Below are 14057 nucleotides of genomic sequence, written 5' to 3'. Positions count from 1 at the left end.
AATTTCTTTATTAGGGTATGCTAATTTTATTTTTTACTTTCAGGGTCACCTATAATGGCTTCAAAAAGGAAGAGGTGTGCAACACAACGGGAGATTGCTGATATTCTTGCAGAAGAAGACTCAGAAACAGAAGATTTATTTGTACAAAGGGAAGAAGAACTATATGAGGATTATGAAGCAGACGCAGATGAAGATGCTGATGAAGAAGTTGAAGATGCTGATGAAGAAGTTGAAGATGATGACTTGAATAAAACACTAACTGATGATTCATGGGTGAATATAAAGAATGTAGGCACAGATCCTCCAATAAAGGTAAAGTCTATACCAATTTATTCAGAAACTAATAGGGCTGTAAATTTAGATGACTGCACTCCATTTTTATGCTTTTCTAAGTTGTTTCCTAATGAAATATATGATCATGTAGCTGTGGAAACTAACCGGTATGCAGCATACATGATAGAAAAAATGCAACCTTTAGCCCCTCGATCACGGTACAGAGCATGGAGAGATGTGGATGCAGGGGAAATAAAAGCATTCATTGCTATTGAAATTGCAATGGGATTAGTGCACAAAAGTAGTCTAGCAAGCTACTTTTCTAAAAAGTTTTGGCTAACTGAGACACCTGGTTTTTCCAATATAATGTCACGTGACAGGTATGAAATTATCCGTTCCTGTCTACATTTTGCAGATAATTCTGTTGATGGTAATGATGACAGACTTTATAAAATAAAACCAATTTTAGACATGGTGAAAGATCTATATTCTAAATATTATGTAAGTGGTAGAGATTTGAGTGTAGATGAAAGTATGGTGAAATTCAAAGGGAGGCTTTTTTTTAAGCAGTACATGCCTAAAAAGCCTACCAAATGGGGAATTAAGGTTTGGTCTCTCTGTGACTCTAAGACTGGTTATCTGTTGAAATTTGATGTTTACACAGGGAAGGGGCTAGATTCTAATAAAGGCAAAGGACTTGGTGCATCTGTTGTAGAAAATTTGTTTGAAGGCTTTGAAAACAAAGGCCATGTAGTTTACATGGACAGCTTTTTTAGTGGAGCACCCCTTTTTCAAAAACTTCGAAGTAAAGGTACTGGAGCATGTGGGACAGTTCGTCCAAACAGAAAATATTTGCCATCACAGATGAAAAAAGTAAAACCTAAGAAAGGCCAGCTACCAATAATGTGGAAGAGTAAAGATGAGGAATTGGTTGCTGTCGTTTGGCAAGATAGTGGTAGAATAAATATCCTTTCGAGTGTTGGGGACACAGGTACAGTGAAAAAATCTATTCAATCTAAGAAAGGGGTAAGGGAAGTAGATAAACCATCTTTGCAAGCTCAGTACAATAAATATATGGGAGGGGTAGACCTTTTTGATCAATTCTGCTCAACCTACCCCTTCAATCACCGTAGCAAAAAGTGGTATCAGACACTCTGGCATTTTGTGATTGAAGTTGCTCTTGTAAATTCCAAAATTAGTTACAACTTGCAAAATAGAAAGAAATTGACCCAGGTTGTGTTTAGACAAGAGGTAATAAAAGGATTGTTAGAAGGATATAACACAAAGCCAAGAAGAAAGAATGTTGTTAGGGACTTGGTGGAAAACAAGCGCTTGGGGGAAAGGCATTTTATTGCTCAGTATGAAAATAAGAAGTACCTACCTAATTGTAGTGTTTGTTCAATATTGCCATCTCAATGTTGCAAAAAAAAAAGGAAAGGGGACATGTAAGAGGAAGCAGACATCATATTTCTGTAAACAGTGCCCACAAAACCCTCCTCTTTGTGTTGTCCCCTGTTTTGAAATTTTTCATACTGTGATGAATTATAAGAAAACATGTAAAAGTAAGGATGAAAAGAAGTAAATATGTCTTTTTTGTCAATTGTTTGTAATTTTTTCATATTTTTTTTAATAAAATTTTACTTCCATAACTTTTCTGGTTTTATTAACAATTTTTGATATTTTCCAAAATATAACAAAATTTGTACTAGTTTTGAATCAAAATTTAAGTACATAATCATAACAATATTTCAGTATATTTCATTAATTTAGTTATTTTTCATCATAAAAAACATATTTCAACCCATTTTACATGTCAATTGTGATGATATGCAATTTTCGTAATTTTTTTGAAAAAGTACGTTTTTTGGGTAAAAATTGTAAAAAATGTGTTAAAACAAAAAAAATATAGAGTTTAAGAGTCATGAATAGATGGAAAACATTGTTTCCAATATCAGGGGGTACTTAGAAATTAATTTCTATAAACTTCAAAATTTGCCGGCAAATTACGTTTTTCGGGGACAAAAATCCTCCCAGCACTACGCAGCCAAAGGGTATTAGAATTATCGTTAGCTTCTTGATTTATTATTATTATTATTATTATTATTATTATTATTATTATTACATTTTTTATTATTTTTATTGTTGTTGTTATTGTTGTTGCTGTTATTGATGTTGCTATTATTATTATTATTATTATTATTATTACTATTATTATGATTGTGATTACATGGTTATTATTATTATTATTATTATTATTATTATTATTATTATTATTGTTGTTGTTGTTGTTGTTATTATTATTATTATTATTATTGTTATTATTATTATTATTATTATTATTATTATTATTATTATTATTATTATTATTATGAAAAGTCTTAATCTATGAACAAGAAAAATGTACAAAATTGGATCAAATTACTTTTTGACAATAATACAAAAGATTTTTTTTTTTTTTTTTTTTTTTTTTTTTACTGGTAAGCTGCATGTTGGGGTGCTAGATAAATTTGTCTTGATTTTTTTTGCAATTTTACTTTCAAAAGGAAACTAAGACTAGGGACCAATTGAATCTATTGGAGTCTATCCGATCTTACAGATCTTTTGAAACAGTGATACCATTATTATTATTATTATTATTTTTATTATTATTATTATTATCACTTGCTAAGCTACAAGCCCTGTTGGAAAAGCACGATGCTATAAGCCCGGGGGCCCCAACATGGAAAATAGCCCAGGGAGGAAAGGAAAAAAGAAAAATATATTTAGAGTACAGTAAGATTAGAATAAATATTTCCCATATAAACTATTAAAATTTTATCAAAACAAGAGGAAGAGAAATAAGATAGAATAGTTAGCCTGAGTGTACCCTCATGCAAGAGAACTCTAGCCCAAGACATTGGAAGACCATGGTACAGAGGCTATGGCACTATCCAAGACTAGAGAACAATGGTTTGATTTTGGAATGTCCTTCTCCTAGAAGAGCTGCTTACCATAGCTAAAGTCTCTTCTACCCTTACCTAGAGGAAAGTGGCTACTGATCAATTATAGTGCAGTAACCCCATGGGTGAAAAAGAATTGTTGGGTAGTCTCAGTGTTGTCAGGTGTATGAGAGCAGAGGAGAGTATGTAAAGAATAGGCCAGACTATAGTTTCAAAATAGTCTTACCAAGTGAAAAGCAGAAACTTAATGGCTTCATGTGAACATGACGAATCTCTTCCAAAAGACTAACATCAAACACCGTTTGTCTTGAGAACATTTACGCTAAAACCAACACACAGACCATCTGCAGGCCCAGTAAAAAGACTCAATAATCTATGCCAAAGTTCTCCATTAAAGGTTTATATAAGAAGCGTTAACATAATATCAATTCTCAATTTACTTGCTTAAAGTCTTTGAGATAGAGAAAGGTTATTTGATACATTTTGTATTATAAACACAAATGATTAATTTTCATTAGGTTTCACTCTTATTTGATTCTTGATAAAAAAACATGTACTGTAGATTATAAAAATGCTTTCAAAATGAGTATTTTATAGTAACCATAGTTTGTAATGGTGTTTGGTGGGTTAAACTTAAGAAGGAACGTGACTGACAGCCTCTGGTTTGGAATTTGGAAAATACAGATTGTTGTATTTTTGTCAAGGAGAATGTGTGTGTTTCTTGTTTCAAATAGTTGTTTTTAGTGAAAAAAAAAAATATTTATTGCTACAAATACCATTTTATATATTTATTTAACCTCATCTGGTTCCGTTGGCAATCCTTTAATTACCTTTACTCTTTTCTTCAAGAACTATATGGTGGGTGGTTTAGTTTAGTATACCATATAATTTGTCAATTTTCTTTGATTATCTTGTAAACTAATTAAAGAAAATGGACAAATTACATGGAAAACTAAATTAAGCCACTCATATAATTTTTGAAGAAAAGTAATTAAATGGGTACCCCATAAGTAAAGTATCCGTTTTATTTTTTAAACCTCTCTCTCTCTCTCTCTCTCTCTCTCTCTCTCTCTCTCTCTCTCTCTCTCTCTCTCTCTCTCTCTCTCTCTCTCTATACGGTATGTTCTGCTTATTTTTTGTGTGCTCGTCTATATATTTACAAATTTTATCGTAAACTAACGCTAAAAAAGATGTAAAGTGTTGGAGGCGATAAATGAATAGGCAAAAAATCGTTAAATTCACCAAGAAGAAGAAACATGAGAATTATTTTAATCAATCCTCCTCATGTTTGGGATTTTTTACCTGATTTTTTTTTTTTTATTCCATCACAAGGTGGAGAGAGAGAGAGAGAGGAGGAGAGAGAGAGGAGAGAGAGAGAGAGGAGAGAGAGAGAGAGAGAGAGAGAGAGAGAGATACCATTTTCAATCTATGAATGGTCTGGACAATAAAGCTGAAATTCATACCTTTAGCACATCGCAATGCGCAAGCTGTAGACGACAAAGTAGTCATTCTAGAAGTAGCAAGCTCTCCATATGTTCCCTCGCTCAAGAGATGGAAGACCTTGGTTAGGAGGACAATTAGACCTATTTATTGAATCGTTTTGGGTGGTTTCATTTCTTCAGTCTCCGTCCTTGTGAATTTTAGATTGAATGTAATAATACTTCGTGTTTCCAGCCTCTCTTTGCTAAAGGGTTAAGAATGCTGGAGAGATTTAAATGCGAGGTTTTACACGTTAAGATACTGAAAACGTTAAACTTAAAGTAGATCTGATATTTCTTAATCTCGAATTCTATGGTAGCCTATTATGAGGAAATAAGAATGATATGAAGAAGACAACTAACAGATGATAAATAATGGAAAAAAAAGAAACCTCTGATATTACACGAAAGTAAACTAGCTGTCATATTAACCCTGGATAGGTACGGTGGGTCGTTTGCGACCCCGAGCGTCAAAAAAAAACAGGTTTTTCTCACGTGACTCACCCCTGTGACTGAATTTGTGGGTGATCGACCTGCAGGAGGTGTCTCCCCTACACGCTCTAGTAGTGTCCAGATGTGCATTGCTGTAGCTGTACTCCTTCCCCGATTTCTGAGACGCGTCGGGGTCGTTCGCGTCCGAGTTTACCCTTCTGAGGTAGTTTGCATAATTATCAAAGTTATTACGTATTATGAAATTGTCGTAGAATGATGCAACTTGTATAGGTTATCAGTTGTGGAAAGTCTTGGTGGATTGTTTGGCTACCATGTGCATGTTTTTTTTTTTAGTTAAAATGTCGTTCATCACCACGAGGACCATTTTACCGCGAGTGGCCCTTTTTCATTTTTTTTCATTTTTTTGCCAAGTCATTTTTCCGTAAGATATTGCCAAATAGTGTCGTAAAACTTTTGCTTGTTTAGTGTTGGAAAGTGTGTCTAGATGATCTGGCTACCCATGCATGACTTTGTTTTTGTCAGATACGACGTAGTTATTGGTATATTGGGTATTTAACTGCGGTTACCAATTTCTGTTTTTTTTTCAATATTTGTAAAAATTACTACGTAGTAAGGAATTGCCGTATATTATTCATTTTTTTTTTCATGTTTATGTGTTAGAAAGTGTGCCTTGATGGTTGGGCTAACACGTGCATGTCTTTTTTTTTATCTGAGATGTCGTATATTAGAATGTCGGGCATTTTACCGCGAGTGTCCCTTTTTAATTTTTTTTAATTTTTTTGCCAAGTCATTTTTCCGTAAGATATTGCGAAATAGTGTCGTAAAACTTTTGCTTTTTTAATGTTGGAAAGTGTGTCTAGATGATCTGGCTACCCATGCGTGATTTTGTTTTTGTCAGATACGACGTAGTTATTGGTATATTGGGTATTTAACTGCGGTTGCCAATTTTTGTATTTTTTTCAATATTTGTAAAAATTTACTACGTAGTAAGGAATTGCCGTATATTATTGATTTTTTTTTTCATGTTTATGTGTTAGAAAGTGTGACTTGATGGTTGGGCTAACACGTGCATGTCTTTTTTTTTTTATCTGAGATGCCGTATATTAGAATGTTGGGCATTTTTCCGCGAGTGCCCCTTTTTATTTGTTTTGCATTTTTTTGCTTAGTCATGTTACCGTAAGGAATTGGCAAGTAGTGTCGCAAAACTTATATTTTTATAGTGTTGGAAAGTGTTTCTAGATGATCTGGCTACCCATGCCTATTTTTTTTTTAGCCAGATATGGCGTATATATAAGTATGTGTTCGATTTTCCTGTGATTGCCATTTTTTCGTTTTTTCCCATTTCTTTCAAAATTACTACGTACTAAGGAACTATCACAGAGTAATATTTCATTTATATGTTTATTTGTCGGAAAATATGCCTTGATGGTTTGCTTAGCACGTGGCTGAAATTTTTTTTTCTTCTGAAATGCCGTATATTAGAATGGCCATTTTTCCACGAGTGCCCCTTTTTATTTGTTTTGCATTTTTTTGCTTAGTCATGTTACCGTAAGGAATTGGCAAGTAGTGTCGCAAAACTTATATTTTTATAGTGTTGGAAAGTGTTTCTAGATGATCTGGCTACCCATGCCTATCTTTTTTTTAGCCAGATATGGCGTATATATAGGTATGTGTTCGATTTTCCGGTGATTGCCATTTTTTCGTTTTTTCCCAATTCTTTCAAAATTACTACGTACTAAGGAACTATCACAGAGTAATGATTCCTCTAGATGTTTATTTGTCGAAAAATTTTGTTTACTTTTTTTTTGATTGAATATCATCAAATTTTTTTAGCTAAAATATTGTTTTACATTTTTTTTTTCGATTTTATTTCCCTTCAAAAAACATTTTTTGGGTCAGAATTTTAATTTTATAGTCGTAAAATAATAGACAATTATCCAGCAACCCACCATACAATTTTTATGCATATCCAATAATAATTAGATTAGTAAATAACACCTTGAAATTGACATACCCTTCCTACATTTCAAGTGGCAGATTAGGGAGTCTGAGTCAGTGTGGTTGGCGGCCATTTTGTGGACATATCCGAAGCGTAAGCTGCCCTATCTATATATATTCTTGTTCCCTATAGAATTTGTGATATTTTGGTATATTTTTACCTGCATAAATATCATATTATATATTAAATATATGTATTTTTTTACGAAATTTCCAAGTACTTAAAAAATTACCTTTAGATATGGCCCCTGATATAAATGTAATTTACAAAATAATGAAGATTTTTTTACATATTTCTATTTTAGGATAACATATGTTTATTCCCTAAAAAAATTAGCCACTTCCTATTTCATTTGGGTACCCAAAAAAATTCATGAAATTTGGACAATTTTTTTTGGCCAAAAAAAGTTACCCTTTTTTTCTCATTTCAGATCTTCACCTCCATGGGTCTGACTTCATCCAAAATACATCAAGATGTGTCCTAAACATTCAAGAATCAATTCCTAAAAGGATTTGTGTATATATGTATAAACTTTTTTTTTATGAATTTTTGTGTCAGGTCTTTTTTTTTCTACTTAATTTTTTAAAATATTTATAATAAATAGTTTTTCTGCAGATGAGTAGTATTTATCTTTACAGTTGTTTTAAGCATTCATTGAAGTTTTTTTTGGCAAAAGAAAAAAGGAGGTTACTGCAAAAACTGATTTTTCAAGAATTTTTTTTGGCGTCGGGGTCGTTCGCGTCCGAGTATACCCTTAAAGGGGTGTCCGAGGACCGTACCTATCCAGGGTTAAGATTGGAAATGACGAGTCTAGGGCAAATAGAAAGTATAGTGTTCTTAAAACTTATCTTCAGGAGCAATATCGAAATAAAAAATATCTTACCAGTTAGTTTATCACTTAGTTTTGGCAATAACTAACAATGATAATTCATGTTTTTTACCATGAATTGGCTATTTAAAGAAACAAACCTTCTAAGCGTGATGCGACAGAACTTGTCTCCTTGGAGATTGTAAAGAAAATATCCGATAGTGTAGTGTAGATTCAGGTTCCACTGTTCTACCAATCGGTTTCTCTCTGTGTAGTGGGTAACTAATGATGAATTTTCTGCAGATTGCAAAGCTTTGCACCTACTATGCCTCTTTTAGTATTATGCTCACAATCAGTGTTGTGGAGAGAGCAACGAGGAACCTGGGAACCAGTAGAGCCTGAATTTCATTAAGGGTGTTATTATTATTATTATGATTATTATTATTATTATTATTATTATTATTATTATTATTATTATGTAAGCTACAACCCTAGTTAGAAAAGCAGGATGCTATAAGCCCAAGGGCTTCGACAGGAGAAAATAGCCCGGTGAGGAAAGGAAATAAGGAAATTATACGATATAAGAAGTAATGAACAATTAAAGTAATATATTTTTAAAAAAAAATAACAACATTAAGACAGATATTTCATATATAAACTATAAAAAGACGTATGTCAGCCTGTTCATCTTAAAAACATTTGCTGCAAGAAAATAGATTCTATTGTGTCTCAAAATAATGTAATTATTATTATTATTATTATTATTATTATTATTATTATTATTATTATTATTATTGTTATTATTATTTTATTTTAATTTTTCATTACGTCTCTTATAGTTTTTTTATTTCCTATTTCCTTTTTTCATTGTTCTATATTTCCTTGTTGGAGCCTTTTGGCTTATAGCACCCTGCTTTTCCAACTAGGCTTGTAGATTGGTTAATAATAACAAAGCTCTGGCAGTAAGGAAAGCCCTTCAAACAAAGGATAGAAGAATCTAACGTCAGAACACTTGAAGAGGAGGTACAGCAATCTTAAAGCTACATTTAGTTAAAAAAATCCGATTGAGAAAGGAGTTAGATAGGGAGACTCCATCTCTCTTGAATTATTCACAGCATGTCTAGAAGTTTAAAAAATTTAGATTGTGAAAATGCAGGAATTAACATTAATGGGAGATACCTTAACAACTTAAGATTTGCTGATGACACAGTTGTGTTTAGTATCATGGGAGGAATCACAAAAGGTGATAGAAGACTTGAATAGAAAAAGAAGCAGAGACAAGAAATATGGGTTATGAACGAACCTCCAGAGATTGGTAATTAATATACGTCCTTAGGACAGACAATAAAAGTTTCCCCGGACATGAGACCGAAATTAAAAGAATGATAAGCATGGATGGAAAACATTTGGTAAACAAAATTAGATTATGAAAAACAAAGTGCCCCTTTCACTAAAAAGAAAAGTATTCAGTGAGACGGTCCTACCAGTATTAACTTAGCATCAGTAACTTGGAGCCCTGCTAATTACTTAGAACATTAGCTAGTTACAACTCGAAGAGCTATGGGGCTGAATTATAATACAGTATTATGTAGCTTAAGTATGTAATATACGTCTAGAAAGAGAGAGAGAGAGAGAGAGAGAGAGAGAGAGAGAGAGAGAGAGAGAGAGAGAGAGAGAGAGATTCCTTTTATTTTGTTCTCTAATCATCATCATCTTACCACGTGTTCTAGATAGTAAACTTCTATGACCTCATTCTTAGGAAACCGAAGACTCTTTCTCTCTCTCTCTCTCTCTCTCTCTCTCTCTCTCTCTCTCTCTCTCTCTCTCTCTCTCTCTCTCTCTCTCTCTCTCTCTCTCTCTCTCTCTCTCTCCTATTCCTGACGATGCAGAACTAAAGGCATATCACTATATCAGTGTGTCCTACGCAAATTGAAAACACCAAATATGGACTAATGTAGTCACAGCAAAAGTGTGATGTGTGCATTTGCAATGCATTACTTGCTTAAAAATAGTTATTTACAGAAATTTGGAAAATGCCATTTTTAATACATGATTGTCTATATATATATATATATATATATATATATATATATATATATATATATATATATATATATATATATATATATATATATATATATATATATATATATATATATATATATATATATATATATATATATATATATATATATATATATATATATATATATATATATATATATATATATCTGCTTGATTCCCAGTTGTATTTTATATTAATGTAATTAACATATCAATATTATACAACTGTATGAATTATTTCTTTCCTATATTTATTTTTTACATTTATGCAATTCTTCATATACATAATAAAATTAAACGAATTGAACAAAACCCTGTGTTATGACAGTTAAATATTAAATATTCCGCGGTTTTAAGAACTTTTTTCTTATTATATCAGGCCGTGGCTGTCATAAGAAACTGATTGAAGAATTTCAATGCATAATGGATGCACAATTCAATAGAAATCCTGTTAAATAGTTCTGTATAGAAGAGCTATGCAACAACATCAGAGCATCAATTTGCATCCGCTTCTGTTCATAGATCTTATTTTACAGATAGATGGAACCAAGATATACTTATTGTACTGCATAACAGAGAGAGGTTTTAAAGGGTCAGGGCGATCCAATTTGGTCATGAGAGATAAAGGTGCCATATTGCTGGATTTAAGTCTTTCAAGGTGTATTTCCATAGCAACCTCGATGAGGTATTGCCTGATTTGTACAGTGTGATCATTTTAAAGTTTCTTAGCTATTGCTGAATTTTAAAATAGTTACCTTTACGCACACTGGCTTTCTCTTCAACTATGTAGAGCAGTTTATGTGGGGATGCTGCACCAACACTTTCTTTATGTAATGATATTGTCACAGTATTCAGGGCTGCGAGTTCGGAGACTCCCGATTTTGACTAATATTTTCTTTAGCATACTGAATAAAAACAAGAAGTCCGGGTATTACTACTAATCCCCGTTCACAATTAAGGGGAACTCATTCCATCTGTCTATTTTTTATCAGGCAGTAAATCGAGGTAGACTGCTACCAATTTTACCCATTTATGTATGAAGTAAGGAAAAACTGTTTAAAGTGCTTCAATTTTTTCTTATTATTAAATTACTTATAGTAAGTTCAGATTTACTAGGAGTAAGATGGGAGGTAAAATGGTTCATATAAGAGCTACAAATCTACTTGACTGGTGATTCATTCATGATAACTCGCCCCTTCTAGCCATTCATGGACACCACACAACCAATACATCTCGTATGCCTACTGATGGCATTCGTGCGATTCCAACAGATATCAAAACACAGGTAACTTATATAATTCATATTAAAGAATGCATAAAAATAACTTCATGTGTCTGTATTTACAGTTTTAACTGATTATTATGAGGGAGATCCAAATTGCCTTGGGAAAAAAGGATTATATATACTTAAATACTTACCTATTAGGGCAAGGAAGTGGAACACCAACCTATGACTAGAAATCCCTTCATAAAAATTCCATTTTATAGTAGAGAGAGTGCAAAATGTGCCCACAGAAAACTACACAGCATAGCCCACATATGGTATACTCATAAATCCTCAACTCAGAAATTAACTGTCACATTTTTCACATAAAAATATTTGGGACCTCTAATGTAGGGGAACACTAACTGGGGAGTAAGAGAACATCGACCATTGTTTTTGAAGGTCATAAAAACTAAAAATATTGATACAAAAACTTATATTTGAGCAAAATAATATTACAATATATGCATTTAAGTATATACCTTAACTTGTAGGCTACGGCAGGTTCATAAGTGCATAATGAAGACAATCAGATGTTGTTATATTTCAATCAAGTCAACCAGTCTGTTGGTGACACCCTTGGTGATTACCAAACTCTCTTATACTGTCCTGGTAGGGAAAATAAAGGTGTTCTTGGAGAGAACTGTCTTCGTACAGTGGAATGGAAGATTAACCTCTTGTCCTGCATGATGGTCAAGACCTGGAAAACAGCACACCAATACGTCCACCTTCATTCCCTCTTCAAGTTTTAGCTAAACCAGAAAAAAACAGAATTACGATCATTGATAATTTTTTTGCTGCAAAATTATAAAGTCCTTCACCTCTGGTTCTTTCTCAACAAATGGTACAGGAAATCAATAGAATTTCCCTTGCACTCATACACCTCATCTAAATAGTCCGAGGAGTCAACAAGCTGCATAGAAACCTCACCCAAGTCCTCCTCCTCACCTTCTTTCTCTACCTAGACAGTCTTACTGTGAATTGCACAGTTTCTTTTCTTGCAATATCTTCCTTGCAGATAATACCTTATTTTTTTTTATTATATCTTCTTCCTCATCTCTGCCTTCATTCTCAGATATGTGAGGGCCTTCTCATTCTTAATCAGAGTGTAAGCTTGTACCATCTTACTCTCCTTTCAATAAGGACAAAGAGAAGCCTTGGAGAATGGCCTGATGCTCTTGGAGCTCAACTGTGTGGAAGATTGGCTTGATCTACTAGGGTCTGGAGTGGACGGGTAACTGGACGTAATGATGATATGATGTTATGATTGAAAGGCCAGAAACCATTTGTCCTGAAACCAACAGGAACGTTGGAGACAGTAGTGGCTTTAGTCTAAGTTTCAGATACAAACTCGGGCAACTGAGGCACGGTTATATGTTCATTGGGGGTGAATGAGAAACTGATCGTCCAGTAGAGCCTAGAGAAATGTATTGAATGTACTGAACATACTCACATGCTAGGGCTAGATATTGTGTGTCGTATGCAGACAAAGTGTAACAATGATTAATTACAAACTTCATATCATTAATGCATATGTGACGTTTTTTCAAGAAAAATGTTTGACAGTTTAACTTGAGGTTTTCAAGAAAAAGCTATGGCTGTTAAACTTGGGGTTTAAAAAACAAAAATTACTGCTAAAACTAGGCATATTGGTGGAAAATATTTATTTTGTCAGTTATATTCATTTTCATGATCCTTCCTTTATAAGGTTATTATACTAAAGGTTTTTCTACGATATTCCAATTGCTCAAAAGTAAAGATCTATTCATGATTCAACCACTGGACAAAAATCTGTTATAGTTACAATCATTAGAGTCAAACCATTTTAATTACACATGTAGAGTAGGGTCAATATGAAGTTTTATCCCATTCAATGGACAAATGATTAAAGTTAATTTTCCTATTGTATTGACTCACACATAGAACTGGTTGAGGCTAAAGTTTGATGTGGAGAGTCTTTGCCTCTGTTCCACCAACTTTCGATAAGAATTCCAACGGTTTTTCCGGGTAAGTTGAAAACTTTTCAAAATCCTTATCTGTTTTGAGAAGAATTCAAATTGTTTTCCCTTTAAACATTTATTCTCCTATTAAAAAGAGGCTGTTTTGTTTAGTTAAGAAAAATGTGAATAAAAAAATTTGATATTTTGAATGAAGAAATGTTTGGATTTGCGTGAGAACAAATTCCTTCAACTAAAAAACTCATATTAGTTGTTAGTCTCATTAGTTTTGTTTTGAAATCTTCCATCATAAGTTTATTCCTAAACAGATGCAAATCATGTTCCTTCAATTGGAACGGTTTTTGAAATATAACGAGGTAGCTCTAAAGACCTGTCAGACAACAGAAGACACTCACTCTCTCTGTTCTTAAGCCGTCTCTCAAATTCTGTCCGTTTAGATTTTTTTTTCCTTTCTCTTCCTATAATTAATGAATAAGATTTCCAGATATGCATTTGTAAATCTGGGTAAAGGGAAAAAAGGTGCAATATGTAGTAGTTGTTGTAAGATAAAGCTAGAAATGTGCGAAAAGGTTTCTGTGCAAGCCGAACATTATTCCTAATTGTCTTTTTTCCTTTTGCTGGGGCACACTGTCAGGAGTCTCTCCCCTCGATTTGTGTGTGACTATGCACACAAATGACTGAACCATAGAAAATTTGTCTTCCTTGGTAGAAGGTTTTACCACTGAAGAAATATTTCAATTCTTTCATTCTACCTGGTTCCGAACATTGTCCTTCAATCTGGTCTTTAGCTGCTGAATCTCATCTTAATTTCTTGGACAAAA

The 14057-nt window shown here is 33.0% G+C and overlaps 1 protein-coding gene and 1 pseudogene across 1 annotated transcript; both read left to right on the top strand.

Annotated features, from left to right (window-relative positions):
• Positions 1-1834, top strand: LOC137633447 (uncharacterized; annotated as a pseudogene).
• On the top strand, positions 466-12488 carry LOC137633806 (piggyBac transposable element-derived protein 4-like). Its single transcript, XM_068366051.1, has 2 exons — positions 466-1665; positions 12354-12488. Exons 1-2 carry the CDS (start codon positions 466-468, stop codon positions 12486-12488), a joined length of 1335 nt encoding a protein of 444 aa, XP_068222152.1.
• Positions 12489-14057: the final 1569 nt, after the last annotated feature.

Source organism: Palaemon carinicauda, chromosome 43, assembly GCF_036898095.1.
Source record: "Palaemon carinicauda isolate YSFRI2023 chromosome 43, ASM3689809v2, whole genome shotgun sequence".
NCBI lineage: Eukaryota > Metazoa > Arthropoda > Malacostraca > Decapoda > Palaemonidae > Palaemon > Palaemon carinicauda.
Note: the sequence above shows the minus strand (reverse complement) of the source record. Positions and strands in the feature narration are given on the sequence as shown.

What these genes read in the sequence shown, in the direction of transcription:
- LOC137633806 (XM_068366051.1), top strand. Translation starts at nt 466, where the DNA reads ATGCAACCTTTAGCCCCTCGATCACGGTACAGAGCATGGAGAGATGTG. An exon ending in AGTACCTACCTAATTGTAGT is followed by an intron (nt 1,666 to 12,353) that starts GTTTGTTCAATA and finishes CTTCATTCTCAG; the next exon opens with ATATGTGAGGGCCTTCTCAT.